At 31.8% G+C, this 21,729-nt stretch overlaps 1 protein-coding gene and 1 long non-coding RNA gene across 2 annotated transcripts; both read right to left on the bottom strand.

Moving 5' to 3' along the window:
• Window positions 1–595: 595 nt before the first annotated feature.
• On the bottom strand, window positions 596–1,049 carry LOC120357686. Its single transcript, XR_005574697.1, has 2 exons — window positions 867–1,049; window positions 596–769 (listed from the first exon to the last, which is right to left on the bottom strand). It is a non-coding gene; the product is annotated as an uncharacterized LOC120357686 (long non-coding RNA).
• A 17,060-nt stretch (window positions 1,050–18,109) lies between these two features.
• LOC120357781 lies at window positions 18,110–18,979 on the bottom strand. Its single transcript, XM_039449277.1, has 4 exons — window positions 18,602–18,979; window positions 18,398–18,517; window positions 18,218–18,295; window positions 18,110–18,141 (listed from the first exon to the last, which is right to left on the bottom strand). Exons 1-4 carry the CDS (start codon window positions 18,906–18,908, stop codon window positions 18,110–18,112), a joined length of 537 nt encoding a protein of 178 aa, XP_039305211.1. The 5' UTR covers window positions 18,909–18,979.
• Between the last annotated feature and the right edge of the window lie 2,750 nt (window positions 18,980–21,729).

A 21,729-nucleotide genomic window follows, 5' to 3' on the forward strand; every position in this document is an offset into this window, starting at 1 on the left:
AATGCTCTCTATATAAAAATTGGATTACAACACATTTTTAAACGCTTCAAATACATTTTTAGTATTTAAAAACTATCAAACTGATGGTGAATATAATTGTAGGATAATAATAATTAGATAAGTGACAATCACCACGACAAACTGAAAAACAAGTTCACTTTATTTAATTGTTTTGATAACTCGTATTATTTAAATTTGAAAAGAACATTTCTTCTAGGGAAATTGTAATGAAGTAATTAAATTATATATTCACTTATTAGTGATTTAATTTCGTGATATTACATTTGGATTCTTCTCTTGAGCTGTGTTTTAAGTCCGGCAATTATGCGGTGCGCATTTTAGTAAAAATTTTGTAAATGTTTATAAAATTTACTTTATAGATTATTGAGTACTAACAAATGCTTTGGAACGGTAATGCCGTATTTTTTATTTTAATAGTAAACTGAGTTACAATTCTAGCCATTTGGGTTAAGATTGTATCACCACTTGTTTTGTTTAAAAAAAAAATTAATGATTGGAATAGAAAGGAAAGACTTTTGAATAGAAATATATAGATACTACACTTGAATATTATTTATTAAATGTAGTATATCAATTATTTCAAAAAGCAATGTATTCAGTATATAATTGATACAATTTAAAGATTTTATACATTTATTTGACAAAAAATCGAACTCACTAAGATTTAATATTATTATATGTTTTTTAAAGTACATACTACTTAGGTTATAAGATTGTTTCTTCAATTCCTATGTTTTCGTCTGCTAAACTAAAACATAATAATACGGATCAACGTTAGACATAATTTCAATTTTCAAAGCATGGAAAAATATACTTTAAATTGTACAATCGTATATAATTCATACTTATCGTTCTTGACGTTCTTGTCCAAAGATTTCTTGGCTAACAGAAATAATGCTTCTTTTACATGACCTGGAATCTTCCAATCATACAAATGTCTTTCCTGATATAAAAATATGTCTTTTGTAATATTGCATCTCGAGGACAGTAGTTTTCTAAAGCGATGATGTAGCCAATTGCTGCGAAAGATTCGGGAAAACTTCAAGAATATAATTCTTGAAATCTCCTTGCAACAATGGATAATCTGCCCTTTTCAGGGCGACCAAATATTTTATTTCGAGGAATATTTTCAGTTTTTGCAAATAATAAAAAATAAAAAACAAAAAAATTTAGAAGAAATTGATTTTGATACAATCATTTCTTGAATATTTTGAATAAATAACAATTATCTAGATAAAGAGTCACTTATGGATCATACAATTTTTAACAAATAATGATAAACATGCATTTGCAACATTTTTCTGATAAATTGTATTGATGTAAATCGTATTAACCAATATTTTCATTTTAAATTACCGCGTTTTGACTTATGGCTTTAACCAATCGCTCGACGACATAACCAATAACATCCAGTCGACTGCTTGATATCGTCGAGCGAACACGTGTTGTGTGATCGTAACGTAGACACGTGTTTCTTCGAGTAATTTTAACGCATCGAATGATTGTAGTGACTAGAGTAGTGATTAATAGAAATTAATAAAGTCGATCGATCGGTACGTCGCGTAGTTCCGCGTTCATCGATCAAGTGCCAAGTAAATAGTATAAATGTGGTAAAAATGTGGTAAAACAACTTCGAGGGATAGTCTGGATAAAGGACAAATTTAAATTGAACTGTCGCATCGTAGAAACAATAAGCTGATCGCCGTGTGCGTGAGTAAACGTGCTTAAACTTGTTTGAAGCCCCCTCCTCCCCCCGTCTCACTCACTCTCTCTCTCTCGCCCCTTTCTTTCCTTCTTGTACGTTTTAAAAATGCTACTTTTAACTTGCAAGTGGACATTTAAATAATCTAATTTGCATTAAATTTTATTATTCGCGGGCATATGTACATTCATTATAATAATGTAAACTTGAAGATTTCACGATCATCCCGATATTTGACGGCCGGATGACAGATCAAAATTTGACAAGTTAAATGTAGCATAATTAAAGTGACAGAGAGAGAGAGAGTTTAAATAGAAATGTGCTGTCCATGTACTTTTGTCAGTGATTTGAGTGCAGGAGGTGCCCCACTGAAACACCCGCGTGTAACAGTAAGTCGCGCCGCCCCTGTCTACCACTTGTATCCGACCCGTTATACGCTAACTAATTCTTATTGTAACTTGAAAACTAAGCTCCGGACAAATTTTTGCAAAAGGAAAAATCGTCTCAGAATTCGATTACGAATATACCAGCTTGGACCAATAGGTTATTTTGAATCTGTATCCCTCGAAGTTGTTTCATAGTTCACCACATTTACTCTGTATTTGATTGATAAACGCGGAACTACGCGACGAACCGATCGATCGACTTTATTAATTACTATTAATCACTACTATAAACACTATAATCATTTGATCATTAAAATTACTCCATTACATATTTACGTTACGATCACACAACACGTGTTCACTCGACGATATGAAGCAGTCGACTGAATGTTATTGGTTATGTCGTTATAAGGGTGTCGAACGATTGGTTAAAGCCATAAGTCAAAACGCGGTAATTCAAAATGAAAATATTGAATAATATGATTTACATCGATACAATTTATTAGAAAAATGTGGCAAATGCATGTTTATTATTACTTGCTGAAAATTGTGAGTGATTTTATCAAGATAATTGATAATTATTTAGAATATTTATTATAAAAAAAACTTCAAGGATATAATTCTTGAAATCTCCTTGCAGCAACGGATAATCTGCCCTTTTCAGGGCAACCAAATATTTTATTTCGAGGAATATTTTCACAGTTTTCGCAAATATTAAAAAATAAGAAATAAAAAAAAAAATGTTTAGAAAAAATTGATTTTGATAAAATTATTTCTTGAATATTTAGAATGAATAATAATTATCTTGATAAAGTCACTATCATACAACTTTTAACAAATATTGATAAACATGCATTTGCAACATTTTTCTTCTAATAAATTGTATCGATGTAAATTGTATTAATCAATATTTTCATTTTAAATTGCCGCGTTTTGACTTATGGCTTTAACCAATCGTTCGACACCTTATAACGACATAACCAATAACATTCAGTCGACTGCTTTATATCGTCGAGTGAACACGTGTTGTGTGATCGTAACGTAAACACGTGTTTCTTCGAGTAATTTTAATCGAATAATTGTAGTGATTAAAATAGTAATTAATAAAGTTGATCGATCGGTTCGTCGCGTAGTTCCGCGTTTATCGATCAAGTGCAGGGTAAATAGTGTAAATGTGGTAAAATATGAAACAACTTCGAGGGATAGATATGGATAAGAAAGGACAAATTTAAATTGAACTGTCATCGTATTGAACAATAAACCCAATTGCCGTGTGCGTGGTGAACGTCTTAAACTTATTTAAGCCCCCTTCTCCCCATTTTCTCTCTCTCTCTCCTTTCCTTTTTGTGCGTTTTAAAGAGAATTGCTTTTATTTTAAGTGCACATTTAAGTAATCTAATTTGCATTAAATTTTATTATTCTCGGGCGTATATTTATTATAATAATGTAAACTTACTTGAAGATTTTGCAATTCGATATTTGACGCTGGATGACAGATCGAAATTTGACAAGTTAAATGTAGCATAATTAAAGTGACAGAGAGAGAGAGAGAGAGAGAGAGAAAGTTTAAATAGAAATGTGCTGTCCATGTACTTTTGTTTGTCATTTGAGCGCAGGTGCCCCACGGAAATACCCACGTGTAACAGTGAGTCGCGCCGCCCCTGTCTACCACTTGTACCTGACCGGTCATACGCTAACTAATTCTTATTGTAACTTGAAGACTAAGCTCCGGACAAATTTTTGCAAAAGGAAAAATCGTCTCAGAATTCGATTACGAATATGCCAGCTTCGGGACCAATAGGTTATTTTGAATCACCCTGTATATTACATTTGTATTTTGTGTGTATGGATATTAAACTTACTGAAAATGTACCGTCACAATAAATTTCTGTTGATGATTCGAGTGCCTGGAGCAATTTATCATCAGAGAAAAGTAATGCTTTTTCTCCATTGCACGAGATTACACAGCCTTTATAAACATAACTCATTGGTATATAATGATTTAACTCATCAGCAAGCGCAGTTATAGAATGTGACAGTTTTGGCCTGTTTTTGGTTCTTTCTCTATTCATTCGACTTCTGATTGATTTAAAAGCAAGAAATGCAGCTGCTTCAGGATTTCTATGAATCATGTTAAATATATTAATCATTAATTCAATTACTGCAATAAATAATATTTTAATTTATATATTTACCTTCGGGAAACATCATCGAATATATCTTTAGGAGTTTGTAACGACACCCGAGATAAGCGCAACATCTCTTGCTCTAATGCATATTTTTGTATTCTCATATGATTAGGTGGATGATCATGTAAAGTATTAACGATTACTTTACCATCTTCACTAACTACCGCTAATCCACGGCATCTAGTAGTGCGTCGAGTAGCGCATCTATATGTATCTGGTGTACGTTTATCAATGTTGTAAACATATCCTTCATAAATATAAACGAAATTATTTCTCGCTTTTCCTTTAATTTTCTCCATATTTAAATATATTAAAAATACTCTTGGTCGACAATAAGTGGCAAGATTTTATCTGAGATGGAAGAGCTATATTAACAATTAGGTGCACAGTTTGAGTATAAATTATTATTTAGAAGGATATCCCCTTCATCTCCGATTTTGATAAAATTAAGTTCATTCGATGCGTTTTTGCACAAGATGAAAGAATCTGGAAGATGAAAGTGTTGCTCTGTTCCGCGAACCGATATATCAATCGTTAATAAATGATTGTTAAAAAATTTTTTAATTTGTAATTTATTATATCAAAAGCCATGTATTGCGTGCGTAGCGCGCGCTTATTTTGCTAGTAATTATATAAAATACATTTGTATCCTTAAAAAATGATAATGTAGAAATCTTTCATTTTACTAAATTAATAAGATTTCATACAATTATTGTTTAAATCTTTCGCTAACTAAATGGACAAGTATAAAACATGTTAAATTAAAGCAAGCAACAGATGTTTGCTTTACAACAAAATTATTTACAACAAAATTAATTTTTACTAAGTTTTCTTTACTAGTACATGATAGTTTTCTAACCTGTACAATTGTCAACTTTAATGATTGATATCTCGGTTCACGACGCCCATCGACTCTTTTCTGCCAGATTCAATCTTTTATTTTGTACAAAAACGCGTCGAATAAGCCTAATTTTATTAAAATCGAAGGTGAGGGAAAGTGTTCTAAATAATTACTGTTTTTTATATCTACAATGTATGCGTGTCCAAAATACGTAACATTATATAGAAGTTAAGCATAAGAATAATCATGTCGCACGTAAGGGCTACCGCACATAACAATAAAGGTTGTTTTATATTATTATAAACCAACCTTTATTATTATGTGCGGTAGGTAGCCCTTACGTGTGACATGAATATTCTTATGCTTAACTGTGCTTAACTTCCATATAATGTTACGTATTTTGGACACGCATACATTGTAAATATAAAAAACAGTAATTATTTAGAACACTTTCCCTCACCTTCAATTTTAATAAAATTAGGCTTATTCGACGCGTTTTTGTACAAAATAAAAGATTGAATCTGGCAGAAAAGAGTCGATGGGCGTCGTAAACCGAGATATCAATCATTAAAGTTGACAATTGTACAGGTTAGAAAACTATCATGTACTAGTAAAGAAAACTTAGTAAAAATTAATTTTGTTGTAAAGAAAACATCTGTTGCTTGCTTTATTTTAACATGTTTTATACTTGTCTATTTAGTTAGCGAAAGATTTAAACAATAATTGTATGAAATCTTATTAATTTAGTAAAATGAAAGATTTCTACATTATCATTTTTTAAGGATACAAATGTATTTTATATAATTACTAGCAAAATAAGCGCGCGCTACGCACGCAATACATGGCTTTTGATATAATAAATTACAAATTTAAAAATTTTTTTAAAATTATTTATTAACGATTGATATATCGGTTCGCGGAACAGAGCAACACTTTCATCTTCCAGATTCTTTCATCTTGTGCAAAAACGCATCGAATGAACTTAATTTTATCAAAATCGGAGGTGAAGGGGATATCCTTCTAAATAATAATTTATACTCAAACTGTGTACCTAATTGTTAATATAGCTCTTCCATCTCAGATAAAATCTTGCCACTTGTTGTCGACCAAGAGTATTTTTAATATATTTAAATATGGAGAAAATTAAAGGAAAAACGAGAAATAGTTTCGTTTATATTTATGAAGGATATGTTTACAATATTGATAAACGTACACCAGATACATATAGATGCGCTACTCGACGCACTACTAGATGCCGTGGATTAGCGGTAGTTAGTGAAGATGGTAAAGTAATCGTTAATACTTTACATGATCATCCACCTAATCATATAAAAATGCAAAAATATGCATTAGAGCAAGAGATGTTACTCGTATCTCGGATGTCGTTACACGCTTATCTCGGGTGACGTTACAAACTGCCAAAGATATATATAATTATGTTTCTGAAAGGTATTTAAAAGTGAAACATTTATATTACATCAATATTATTATATGTTAAATATATTTAATGATTGGCATATATTGTAACGTTAATATTAAGAATATATAAATATTAATATTTAATAAATTATTGTTTAGTTAGTTAAGTAAATGATTCACATATATATAACATAATTTCCTAGAAATCCTGAAGTAGCTGCATCAATCTCTTATAAGTCCATTAGGAACCAAGTGAATAGAGAAAGAACAAAGAATAGGCCTACATTGCCACATTCTATAACTACACTTGCTGATGAGTTAAATCACACACTATTGGGTCATGTTTTTAAAGGATGTGTGACTTCACGTGATGGAAAAAAAAGCATTGCTGTTTTCTGAGGATGAATTGCTTCAGGCACTCGAATCATCTACTGAAATTTATTGTGATGGTACATTTTCAGTAAGTTTTATATGTACATTATACACATTATATTTGTATTAATATTATTATAAACAGAATAAAAATTTGATTGTAGGTTGTTTTTCGAACACCTTCGCTTAATCAACTGTATATAATTTGTATACGTTATATGAACAAGGTAGATATTTGAGGATATCTGCAATTTTAAAAAAATAGTAACAAAACTTATATATTAAACAAGAACGTCTTCAACGGTCGTAGCTAGATCTTAGTGTTTATGTTTATATAATTATGAGCACTAACATTCTAGCTACGACCGTTGAAAGCGTTCTTGTTTAATTTGTGTTATTATATTATCAGTTAAATATTTCTCAAATTTAAAACTTATATGTTTTGTAGATTATAGCAGCGATATTTGTTCTGTGCGAAGCTTATACTGTAGATCTTTATGAAGAGATTTGGTTAAAAATAGTAGAATTTGTCCCTGGATTGCAAACGAATCTAAAATCCATTATAACAAATTATGATTGTGCAGCAATAAATGCACTCGAAAAATATTTTCCCAATGCAATTATACATGGATGCTGGTTTCAACTGAATCAAGTATTCTAATTTATAATAAAATTTGTTATTATATATATTTGTTATTATTGTATATGTTCAGAAAAGTACTTTGTACGCTTTTTGTTACAGGCTCTACAAACAAAATGGAATTATTTAGGCTTAATCAATTCTCCGAATATTATACTGTCTATGACAATGACAATACCATTACTGCCAAAAGAATACTTTACAGAAGCTTATAACATTTTGTCTAAGGCCTGTGAGGAAAACAATCCTGATTATGAGAAAATAAAGCAATTTTTGACTTATGTTGAAAAAACATGGATATCTAAAGCTTCAAAAATAAGTGTATATAAATATCCAGTCAGCACAAATAATGGCGTTGAAAGTTTCCACAATGCGATAAATAGGAAATTAGGTGGCGGTCATCCTAATGTATGGTTATTTTTAGGTAAATATATGCAATATATTCTTACAAGTTGATAGAAATGAAAAATAAATCTTAATATAAAAAAATATCATAAATGTATATTAAACTTAGGTTCATATATACAGTAGGACCCCCTATAATATTTTAATATATATGGACATATTTTGATGTGTGTGTGTGTGTGTGTGTGTGTGTGTGTGTGTGTGTGTGTGTGTGTGTGTGTGTGTGTGTGTATAATTATAATTATATGTGACTATACATAATTATACATAAAAAAACTTTTTACCGGGGTAATGTTATTATTATATAATAAGGTAATAATTGGGTGTAACTAAAAAAAGCATAGAGTATACCACGAGATACAGGACAAGAAAAAGTCAAATCAAAGTCTTCAAATCAAAAAGTCCCGAATCAAAAAGTCCCGAGTCATTTTTTTATTTGAACATTCTGTTCGTAGTTCTACGTTATTCAAGTTTACGAATAATCGCCAATATATAGACAAAAAGCAGGAACAAAGAGTAACTGCTTTTCTTCCGTGCTTTTTGTCTATAGATAGGGGCTGATTCGTGAAATTTAATACCGTATAACTACAAACAGATTTAAAGCTCAGATAAAAAAATAACTTGGATTTTCCGATTTGGATTCTTGTTCTGTATCTCGTGGTATACTCAATACATGTTTTTTTAGTTATACCATGTACACACACACACACACACACACATTTAAATTAAATTAACATCGATACTTTAACAATTTTAAAAAAATTGAACAACCTTATAATGGACCAAAAAATTGAATTGAAACATGTAAATGACAATCAAAAGATACAATCTACACGATCACGAAAAAGCTTGGAAAGAGACTTAAAAATCATTCAAGCACAAACTGATTTAATTCATGGAAGGTATAAGCACAAACTGATTCATGGAAGGTATATTTAACTTTAAGTGTATCTAGATTTATAGTTAACTTTATATTTATCTCTAGACTTAGTTTTTATTTATTTTTAAATAATCATAATTATAATTACGTTTATGCTTAACTTTGTGTACGGTCAGTGGTAGAAACGTTGCAACATTTGTTTTTCAATGAGTTTGGAATGCAGTCTTATCCGCACTTTTAACCGAGCGGTTCTTGCTTATGGATCTAAGTTACGTTCATTCTCTCTAGCAAGGCTAAGTTCCACAACTCCTCGAAAAAAGTGTTGCAATCTTTCTGCCGCTAATTACACTTTTATTTCTTATTATTATGAATATCTGAATATACAATATCTTGTAGATTACCTCTTCAACAGTTTCTACGTATGTTTATTGGTAAATTGGATGAGTACCAATACACACATAATCATCCTATACTAGGTATGAAATGGAATAATATAGTTCAGATAATAGAGAATAATATACAGGATGTAACTCTTAATAGAATCTTAATAAATAATTCTTAATAAATATTTTGGGGACTGAAACAGGATGCAATTCTGAATTAAGAGTTCCTATTTCAATTTTAGCTTTCATCATAATTTATAAAATTATTAAAGATTAAAGTTCATTACATTGTGCCCATTCGGAATACAAAGAAGAATTCAGAATAGCATGCCATAAAAATTCTCACGCCTACTGTACATTCTTCCAATTCAGATTTTATTTTAACTTTTCATATTAATTAATAATTAAATGAATAAATCAATAAGTGGATAGATAAATAAGCAGATAAATGCGTAGGTAAATAATGGTTTGAACCAAAATTGAAACAGAAACATTTCATTTAAAATGGCATCCTCTTTCACGCTCCGATATATGAAGAGTTGCGCAATACACTGCGTATCCAATTCCTATATCCAAATTTCAAGGAAAACGTTATGTAGAATGTATATGTATTGTAGATATGCTATTGCCGAGCAAAGAAAATGACTCTATGCAATGCAAAAATTTTGAAAGACAAAAGAGCTCTACTAATAAATATATACCAGGTCCTCAAATAAAAATACGACGACTTTCCGACCAGGAAATTGCAAATTGGAAAAATCGACGACAGCCTCTCAACTCAATTGAAAATTTTGAGCAAAACCGTAAATTTCGTAACTTGTATTATATACCTTATAAGTTTTAGACCTATTTTTAATTGAATCATTTTTTTGCAGCACGTACCTCGCATAGACATCGACGCATGCCCCACAAATTTCTCGATATATATTAAAATATGAACTAGAGTGAAAGGAATTTACGTTGGACGCTTATGTTCAAAGACAAGTGATCTTGTGATCACATACGTGCATCGTTTGTACGTGTGATATTAGAAATAACATAACAGCAAAAAATGCTCCTTTCAGTTTTTTCTTTTATTTTCTTGTTATAAAAATTCATACGTATATATTTTTTGAAAATTAAAGTATATACAATAGAAATGTACAATAAAAATGTACTTTATATGCTTTGTTGATTGATTAAGAAAGATTTTTATAAGTGATATAAGTGCAATACGAAAAATTAGAAATGAAAATATTGTCAGAGTTAAAAGTAAATTAAACATTAAACAGGTGAAATTGCACAAATAATACAATTAATGTTACAATGCAAAGCGTTGATCACTGACATGTTATAACACATACAGTGTACTACATCATCGTAAACAGTAATACTGCTGTTTTGAGCTACTTTATGAAATATAATCTGAATAAGTCTATGTAGAGGATCTAATTACTTTGTAACTTGCCTTTAAAATTAACTTTAATTCATGTATTTGCAATCTTATAAAAATAAACCGATGGAAAGTACTAGTGAATTGTACTTTTTTTAGTTACAGATGCAAGTAATAAAGGAATCGCATTTCGCATATTTGTGTAGGATATCCTGCTTATAAATGCCTATTCTCTTTCTTCTCTTTAATGAAAAGAGTAAAGGACTCTTTGGAAATATGTATCAAATTGTAAATGGTTTTTATAAAGATAGATATTTATAAATCGGACATATTATATGTGTGTATAATCCACGTGATTACAAACTACAGAGTCAAAGTTATGATCATTACAATTACAGAGTCATATCTACATAAACATTAGATAGAAGCAATATAACAATGTTATTAACATTGAAAACTTTCACTTAATGTTTATGTATAATTCATTTTCATGCAGTTTGACAGGTGTAAAGTTAAGAGGTTATGACCTCTAACATTCAGCTTTTAGAACTATCATACCGGCATTAGAATACATTTATTTTATTATGAGACCTGTTTCGAACGTAAATTGTTTGAAACTACACATTGCATTGACAGGAAAGCCATTACAACAATGACTTAATGACAGATCTGTCCGAGCGATATACATTTTTCTTGAATAATGTGACATACGCCTTCGAGGATGAAAGAAAGATCAAAATAGCTTTTATTATGTTTATTCAATCCAATTAGCTATATTTTGTGATCATGTTCATTTACAATTCATCAATCAAAATAGTTAGAAGATATGAAAAGTAGCATTCATATGTTGCAATGTATGTTACCTTATTTTCATCATTTACACCTGGATCATGAAAGCAACAAATTGAATATGAATCAAATGTTTTCATTAAATTCACATTTCTTTTATATGGTTCTAACATTTATTTCATTAATTAAACCAAGGGACATAACTTCATAACCTTACAAACCTGTCAAACTACAACCTGTCAAACTACATGAAAAAGAGCGAGAGTAAATTATACATAAACATTAGATAGAAGCAATATAACAATGTTATTAACATTGAGAGCTTTCACCTAATGTTCATGTATGATTCACTCTCGCTCTTTTTCATGGAGTTTGACAGGTGTAAGGTTATGAGGTTACGTCCCTTGGTTTTATTAAAGAAATATGTTGGAACCGCATAATAGAAATGTAGTTTTACAGGCTGTTGATTTTATATTCGATTTGTTGCTTTCATGTAAATGATGTAAATAATATAACATACATTGCAACATATGAATGCTACTCTTCATATCTTCTAACTATTTTGATTGATGAATTGTAAATGAAATATGGTCACACAATAAAGCTAATTGGATCAAATGAACATAATAAAAGCTATTTTGATCTTTCTTTCATCCTCGAAGGCGTATGTCACATTATTCAGGAAAAATATACGAGTATATCGCTCGAACAGATCTGTCATTAAGTCATTGTTGTAATGGCTTTCCCGTCAATGCAATGTGTAGTTTCGAACAATTATTGTTTGAAACATGTATTTCATGATAAAATGAATGTATTAATCCGTTTATATTTTAAATAAATTATATTGCATTATGTAAAAAACGACGAATATTTTTTAATAATACTTTTTTACGATTTATTTTGCTTTGTTATTACAAATTAAGTTGTTTAAAAACATATAAAGGTTTCAATTTTTTGTGTAAACATTTATTTTCTTTAAATATTCAGGATGATGTGTGTAAAGCTTCATTGCGATTCATTCTGAACTTACTTTTGTTGTAAGAGATAAAAATATTTCGTTTATTAACAAAACAACTGATATTCGCACTAAAGCGTCACATGAATCATCTTGGATACTTAAAGTACATACACCACAAATTTATTTTGTTGTTTCTTAACTGTATTTTCGTCGAATACGATATTTCTATTCTTAAAATATTGCACTCGTGTAGAATCGGATCCGTGTGCAATCAGGTCCATTGCCAATCAGGTTCGTGCAGTCAGGTCGGTACACAATCAGGTCGAGGGTAAACAAATAAATTGTCTAATCAAATTTAGTAAAACACTCGAATCAGTAAGACCGATCGGGTCCGGTACTTTTAATGGGGTCGGTGCGCAATCAGGTCGTGTGCCCAATCGGGTCTGTGTGCAGTTTCGAGTCCGTGTGCAATCGGGTCTGTGGGTAATCGGGTCCGTGTGCAATCGGGTCTGTGGGCAATCGAGTCCGTGCGCAATCGGTTCCGTGTCCGATTGAAACGATGTGTGTCCGATCATTACTGTGTCCGATTGGGTTTGTGTCCAAACGGGTCCGTGTCCGATCAGGTCCGTGTCCGATGGAGTCCGTGTCCGATCGGATCCGTGTGCAATAGGATCCGTGTCCGATCGGGTCCGTGTCCGATTGGGAAATGCTCTTGTGTCCGATAGTTTATGTGCGCAATCGGGACAGTCCCCTTTTCTAACAACAATATTAAATTTACCCGAGAAGATTTTTTGATAAAATCTCTTGATAAGTTTTCTATTTGCGATTGTAAACTATGACTTTTTCCTATACTTGATGTTTCAATCTTCTTCCTCTTTTTTAATGATTTATTAGGCTCCTGTTAGAGAATTGAACAGAATAAATATCATGTTAAACTTACAAATTAAGGGGTTATATTTACTTAAAAATTTTGAAAAAATCGATTTTTCAAAAATCACATTTTCTTAAAGTATATAATGTTAGAAATATTCCCTTAAAATTTTAAGTTGATCCGTCGTATTTTCATAGTGATATACGACCTTAAGTGTAAGTCTGTCGGAACGCTCCGAGCCGTTTGATGCGGCAGCTGCACGAAGGATGAATACTGTCTCCTTCTACTTGTCTCTCAGGTCATCTGTTGTGTGTATTAGAGTATATAGAGTATATAAGTACGAAGAGTCTTCCAACACATTTCAACTTTAAATTTAACGGACTTTTAGACCAGCAAACCCTGGCAGTATAGCAGTTGACGTCGAGCCGTACAGTTGAATATTCTCGCTACATTTTCCGCAAAATTATGAATCACCAAAAGGTTTCAAGAGATTTAAGAAAATCAGACAATTTAAGAAAATCGAGAACAAGAAAAAGAAAGAACGTGTTTAATCCACAAACAATGGAGCACAATAAAGACAGTTTTAGTGCATCTGCAAAGAAACTCAAGAGGCAAAAGAAAATAATTGTGCCGCAAGACAATAACATAGAATATAGAATTATAAACTTAGTAAGGATACTTTACTAGAAAGATGTCTTAGCGGGTTTAACCAAAACAATAACGAGAGTTATAACTAACTGATCTGAAAAATTAGCCCAAAAATTATTCCAAGTGGCTCAATTACTGTCGAATTAGCCGCATATATCGCTACCTGTGTATTTAATGAAGAATTAATAACATTACTACAAATAACATTACTACAGATGCTACAATCCATAGGAGTAAGCAGCGGCCCTAATGCCCATCAATATGTGACTATACAGGACGCAAACCGTACAGAACTAGCAAACTGTCGCGCGCAACAGAGTATTCGGGAGAAAAGAATACGTCGTCGGCAACAACAAACTGACATTTTAGAAGCAATAACTTCGGCAGAAGATACATTTTATGGCCGTAGAATAGATGACTCTGTGTAAGTTGACAAATGTTTTAATTTAGTGTAAACTATAGTTGAAAATTTAAATGCGTTTTTCTCAAAACTATGTTTTCAAAATCGTTAACCACGATATCTCAAAAATCGCTGCACCGATTAATCTGAAATTTTGCTTGCTTTTTTTAGACATATAAATCTAGTCCTTAATCGTAGGATTTTTTTTCCAATGCGTACTTTGTTTTTAAAGGAAGAAGTCCGATTTTTTTTTTACGAAAATCGATTCTTCAATTTTGAATAGCCGCGATTTTGTTGCTATTTAATTTTTCGGCATATCGAACGATTAAGGACTAGATAAATTCATATATTAACTAAATTTTTTGGATTTTTTCATTTCAGATAATCTGGTTCGGAATGGCAGTGGTCACCGCAAAACGCATTTTAAAAAACAGCTTCATGGATATTGTCTATAACTTTTTTATTTATTAATATTTTTGCAAAAAAATATGAAGACGTCAACAAAGTAGACTCTTTCGAACACAAAAACTTTCGTACAGAAATATGCATATATTTTCTAGAAAAAAATTCACAAAAATTCGTATTTTTTCGGCCTCGTAAGTAGATATAACCCCTTAACATATCTTATACTTAAATCAAATAAAAGAGAAAGCAGCATTACTATCACGATAACACAACAAGCTGTGCAGTTTTAAACATAAATAATTAAAAAAGAGATTATCATTATTATTAAACATACTATTACAGATACTGACACTGTCATTTTCTGATGAGTCAAAATCAAGCGTGTGATGGCTTTGATTAGATGAGCCTGATGGCCTATGGCAAAGTTTCCGTCTTTCTTCTTGAAAAGGATTTGGCATGCCAAAAAGTTCAATATTTTTCAAATGTTGGCACATTTCAGTAAACACTAAAAATTTAGACATTTATTTTATGTTTAAATATTTATTTATAAAATCTAGGGGACAGTTGTTGGCGGTTTTGTCAAACAAAGACTTAAAGCAAAGTTGAGAACGTTACTTATTATTATTTATTACGTATTAGTCTCAAGTCTGTTTGCATCAACGTAGCTTAAACTCAGTTAACTTACATTAATATCATATACTTTTTATAATAAAATTTATGATAGTATGATTTTGAAGACGATAAATTTTAGAAAAACGTTTATTACATCTAACATTTGAAATAATTGCATATATACACACATATATACTCGCGGGAGCATATACATCCCATTTGACCACGTTTTGCGATTGACCACAGCCACCGATCACAGCGCGGTTAAAAGATCTCCCTCCCCTTCCCCATTTACACACACAATGACATGAAAAATATTCTATAATATATAAACCTTGTTTTATGTAATAAACAGTTAATCAATAAATCATCTCTTATGAAAATCTTAAAATTCAATACAAATTCCATAAATACATTAATTATATAATTATCAACGACAAAAATTTTTCAAGAAATAGCAATTGGATTTCATATTTCAAGATATTTGCACAAGACAAGATAACCTGTTAAATACTTATGTATATATGCATTACTCATTTCTCATTTATTTCATATTTTTGTCATTAAATGTAATGTCATATTAAGTAAAATTATAAAATATTGACGAGATACGATTTAGGAACCGGTATACATTTAGCAACTCTCTTCTGTGCTTAGAACATATAAACTGGAAGATACATAACCTATCTAGTGTATGTAGCAAAAGTTTCAACATCTATTTATTATTGTTAGTACGAAATCAATGCATTTGCACAAGAGGATAATACACATATGCGCTATGCCCCTTCCAGTATGTACATGTTCTAAGCTTCTATGTTAAGGTGGTTCGAAAGTAAACTAAAAGACTAGCCACATAAATAAAACTTTGGGAGGTTGTTCTTTAATATATAATAAACCATCCCTTAAAATTTGAGACCCTATTGCCATGTAAATTATTGCAAACAAGCAATATAAAAAATCACTTTTTAACATAGCTCTTATGGGAGGTTATTGAATTTTGACCGGAAATGATATGACATCTTTTAAGAAAAACTAGAGATGTTAATAAAAAACTGATCACTGAAAGATGAAATCACAAGCTTTCCAGTGGTATATGAAAGGTTGTGTATTGCCATGGATTTTTAAGAAAATTTAATTGAGAAAGTGATGATGCATGCGTGTCGCGGAAGTAAAATGGTTAAGAGGTTATAGACGCCAGCGGGAAGACGGCGAGTCGGCTGCTAGATCTACACTATCTTCACAGTACTTGCGCACTGACGCGAAAGAAGATGGGTCTTGCGATCAAGACAACATTAATCAATCAACCTTTTATAATTATTATAAATTTATAAACTACTTATAAAAATCAATGGGAACATTATCAATATTAATAATTTTTATTTAGATAAGATGTTTAGGAAAAATCATAATGTATTTTATCAAGTTTTATGTGAGTTGTATTATTGACTAACGATGTCACTTTAGAGCCACCTTAAATTATGTTAAAAGCATTACTTACTTCCTAAAGATCGCACCTTTACAACCAAGTCCTCTCAAGTAATATTTTTCTTCTTAATAATTTTTTCCATCATTTTGGCACATTTGATATCCTCTCCTACGGGCCATCAAATGATCACCTCCGAGTTTAGGTTTATGTCTCTCATTGATAAACTGCAAGACGAAACATTTCTCGTCCGACAGTTTTGTTTCACATTTTATATTGGACATGATTACTGCACTTATTCACTCTTCAAATTTCTAAGATGCGTATAGATCAATGGGTAAAAACAACACAATTGATGCAGCTAATGTAAAAGAGCGTGGCTTGACAATAAAAATATCGCAATATCGCGATACCAGTTTAACGCATCACACGCGGTCACGCTAATGATAGTCCTGTGGCGGCAATTGTTTTTTCAGTTACAAGAAAATTCATGTCTGCGGCCTGCGCATGGACAGTGAGGAAAGCGTGGTGCGTTATGCAGTACCGTATACGTAAAAATGGCACACTCGGGCCTATGGGCCAATGCTCCGATGCCACTTATTAGCATTAGCAAGCTACACAAGCCTAAACGAGTCAATTTCAACGTAATTCAAAATTATTAATTAATAGTTGTTACAATATTAAAAGAAATGTCACGCCAAGGTCCATACAAACAATACCTTCAAGATTTAAATATTCTTATCCCCGACATAACTCTTCGTCGTCGACAAGTTATTCAACGTAATGGGATTAGTAAACATTTTTAGATTTTCTTAAGTTGATGAATGATTGATGTTAGTTATTATTTGATATTTTTATTTCTTTTTATTTTATTATAATTGGTTTTATATCATTTAGAAAATTCGTCGCTTAAAATGTATAATGGGTAGATTTTCTCAATGATATTATTTTAAAAAAAATTGAATTTATCATTTAAAGTATTTGAACATATAGGAAATCAATAGTTATTTTATTAAAATTTATCGAGAAAAAGAATCAAATATTTTAACGATATATTAATAAGTCATAAATATTAATGAAAAAATAAGGACGTCAAAATAAAACTAGATTAAATTTATTTTTACAATTTTGAAACATTTCTATTTATCAATTAATTATTTATATCAATTATATATTAATTTTATATTATTTTTATTTATGAGTCTAATATTAATATTATTTATTGTAATAAAATAGGTAATTGTACAATTAGAATACAATAAAGGTATCAGCATTGATTAAATTTGTATAACTACAAATTAATGTAATACAGAATAAACGAAAAACATTTTTCAATAAACTTTTCCATTTAATTTAACAATTTAAAATAAAATTGTATAATGATGTTATATTATCAGTTGTAGACTCGAGTATCCTCGTCGTCATCTAAATATATAATAACAATTGTTATTATTATTATTATTATTACAATAACTTTATAACACGATATTTTTAAATTTACCTGATGATTCACCGACGGGGGTGTATCGAGGTGATGGTGGCTCCGCAACTAAGTCCGCGATTTCAATTCGTGGTCTTCCTAGAAAATTTTCTATATTTAATATTTGATAAAACTGAGAATATTTAATTTTCTCCACGAGACGATGCGTGTCTCATGCTTACTGTACGTAGAGTTACTTACGGGCTGCTACGGCACCTTGAAGCTCCTCTTCTGCGCGTCGTCGTCTCGCCCCGTAGTTTCGCTCAAGAGGCGCCGCACGACGAGGCGGTAGCGGCTCAACCCTGGCTACGTGTCTTACAACTGTAAAAATAAATATAATTAAATAATATCTAAAAACACTTACATTAATACGGTCAATTTTAAATTTACATCAAATTTACTTACCTTCTCTTTGACGCAAGAAGTCAGCTATATGACCCCCCGCATCATTTTCAAAAAACGCTTTATTCTGTTGTCGCGTTTCAACGTGACGTCGAATTATATTTTCCAACGTCACGTTGCCATTACAGTGCCCCAGCCTGTGCATAACACATAGCAATGTGCTGGAGCACTCCTTAGCGAACTTGTCGAACAATGCGTAGTTCGACGCGTCATTGTCACGCGCTATCTTCTTAAAATAGTGACCCTTCACTATTTTATTATTAAAATTACACGCCACGATAAAAAATTTAACAATATCGTCGCGCAACATTTTCACTATTTTCACTTTTTCACTCGCAATAAAAATTGCACTTACAACGTTTGTCGTAGTACAACGAAAAACTCTCGACTTATAACTGGAGAGTACGAAAGCCGAACTAACGCTTAGCTTTCGTGAAACTTAACATTTATACGCTGCATCTTCCAAATATTTCAAAAGCGAGGAAAAAGAAAATGAATTTATCTCGACAACTCAGCCTTCTTTCGAATTCTGATTTTTCTAGTTAGTCCTATCTACTGTTCTGTTTTATTGCTAGACAAAACCCTCGTTTCGTAGATTCATCTTATAGTAGATAATGTTTCCTATTCTTTGATTAGAAAAAAATCATACTCTTGTCAAAAGTTGACATTTGAAAAAAATCAGGCTAAAAGCCAAACCTTAAAAATTCTTCTAACAAAAGCATATTTTTGACATTCTTTCCTGTCGATAAAACGAAAGGCTCGATAAAAGTTTAATCTTTGACTCCCTATCTAGAAAAAATCACGCTCACCGCAAAGGATGATATTTTTGATAACGGAAGTGAAGGAAGTCATTTATCTGGAAAAAGTCAGTAAGTGCAAGTTATCACATGTCCGAACAACTTATCGTAAGTGCGCACGCTCACGTCTTTGTCGTATTAGACATATCCTCGTGATATTTTAAATCATATCGCTGTAAGATTATTTCTCTTAGAAAATTTAGAAAAATTTAAAAATGTTTTTAATTTTTTAGCTGCGCGCGCAGACTCGTGTCTATATTGTTGCAACGTCGCAAACAGAGTCGACGTGGTCAACGATACCCCGTACTGAAAATCATTCAAGTCTCCTCGTTCGAAGTGTTAACTTCGTTAGAGAGTAACCTTGTGTTTTTATTACTGTTAGTCCTGTTACTTTTCATCAGTTTCGCCGTTCGATAGAACAAAGTAAAAAGAAGAAGATGGCTAACCAGCAAGCTAGTAATAACTCTGCAAAGCGAACAGGGATTCCCGATATCAGCGAGATGCATAACGACGAGAGGAGAAGCGAACGCTTTCCCATGTTACTGACAACAACGTATGGACTCAACAATTCACATACGAAAAGGATACTCGTGGGACTGCAAACTACTAAAAAGGGAATCTTTGAGCCTGTAGTGAAATTAAGCGGGAGCAACGCTGACGGAGTATATTTTGATGCGGAATCGTGGCTGCAATTTCAAGAAAACATGGGAGTTATGAGCGACTACTTGAACGCGAATAACAAATTCAAACCGGAACCTGTAGTAATAAAAAATATCTCAGTCATCTTTACCTCATCCTACGGGTCAAAGTCGCTATTGTTGACGTACAAGGAGAAAGAAAAGTCAGATTCTGCGGAAAATACCAACGAGGAGGGCGAAGATTCAGCACCACCGATGAAGAAACGGAAACTCTATGCCGTAGCAATCGTGATGCAGAAAACTACCTTCCTGGGCTTGGAGAACGTAATGAAGTGCGTGGATGCTTATTTAGAACATTTAAAAACTTTAAGCAATATCGTCAACGAGTGCGCTCACTATTTAATCAAAGAAATAGAATTGAAACTTCCGAAAAGTTACGTAGATCGCGATATTATAAAACTAACGTTAAAAGGAAACTATAGTGAAATCGAACGCGATGTACGTACTCAAATTAAGGATTTAACTTTTCTTGATATGTACTTTAATATAATATTTTTAGAAATAACTTTACTGCGCTTCGACGAAATCGTCCATATAATTCTGTCAAATCACAGGTCATAATTTGTACAATTTCATGATATAAACGCACTCTTTTGCAGCGTCATATTTAATCATGCATTTTTTAAAAAGTATAAATCTTCGTATGATTAATGTAAGAATAATAATAAATAGTTTGTAAGATTGATGTAACAATAATAATAGTTTCCACAAATTTTTTCTTTATAATAAAAGAAAATGCGTGATGAAACCATCTATTCAATCATGTAACTTAAAAATGTAAGAATATACTCGTAGATGTATGAAAAAAGTTGAATGTTTCAATAAATACTCTTTTGTAACTTTTAAAACCGAATTATTTTTTCACTCGACCTACCTAACGCCAAGACTCTATCTCCTGCACGTAGTAACGCTAAAATCGTAAAGTGCTTCCTTTTGATAATTATCTTTTTCTAAACGTACCATACCTTTGAAAGCATATGTATATCGTAAAAGGCGCTTCCGTCCTTTCTATCGTAATTTTCAGATAAGACCTTTCGACTTCTCAGGCCTCTTTTACCCGTTCCGCAATTTGCTGCTAAATTTTTCCCAAAATACCTGTTTTTCAACCAATCCGCTCCTGGGGGCAGCCGTGGGGGAAACCAATAAGCACACTCTAATTCCTCCCGGAGCCATCCCCTTTACTTCCCAATAAAAACGCTCCTGATATCGTCAGGTCTTCCCCGCCCCTCCCCCCGGTCCTGATATCGTCAGGTCCTCCACGCCCCGCTCCAAATTTCGTCAGACCCTCCCCTCCACTTGGCCCTTTTACTGCTAGCGCGTCTCCCTACCCCCACCATTTCACTGATAAGACTGGCGCCAGTGACGTCATTTGTTTTGACGCCCCATGGCTAACCATATACTACTACTATTAATAAATGTTTTCATGATTGTACATACGTAACTTTTTATTTAACTCACTATGTCTCTTTGAATTTAATCTGCACCGGTCAAAACAGCATCGAAATTTGTCAATTGTTCCATCGATATCAGTGGAAAATCAGGAAAAGTTCTTCAACTGCCTCATTCTGATTTTTGTCGTTTGACTGATTTTGTAACAATATCAAATTTATTTTATTTAGTAACTGCTTATGATAAA

The sequence above is a fragment of the Solenopsis invicta genome, chromosome 5, assembly GCF_016802725.1.
Source record: "Solenopsis invicta isolate M01_SB chromosome 5, UNIL_Sinv_3.0, whole genome shotgun sequence".
NCBI classification, from domain to species: Eukaryota; Metazoa; Arthropoda; class Insecta; order Hymenoptera; family Formicidae; genus Solenopsis; species Solenopsis invicta.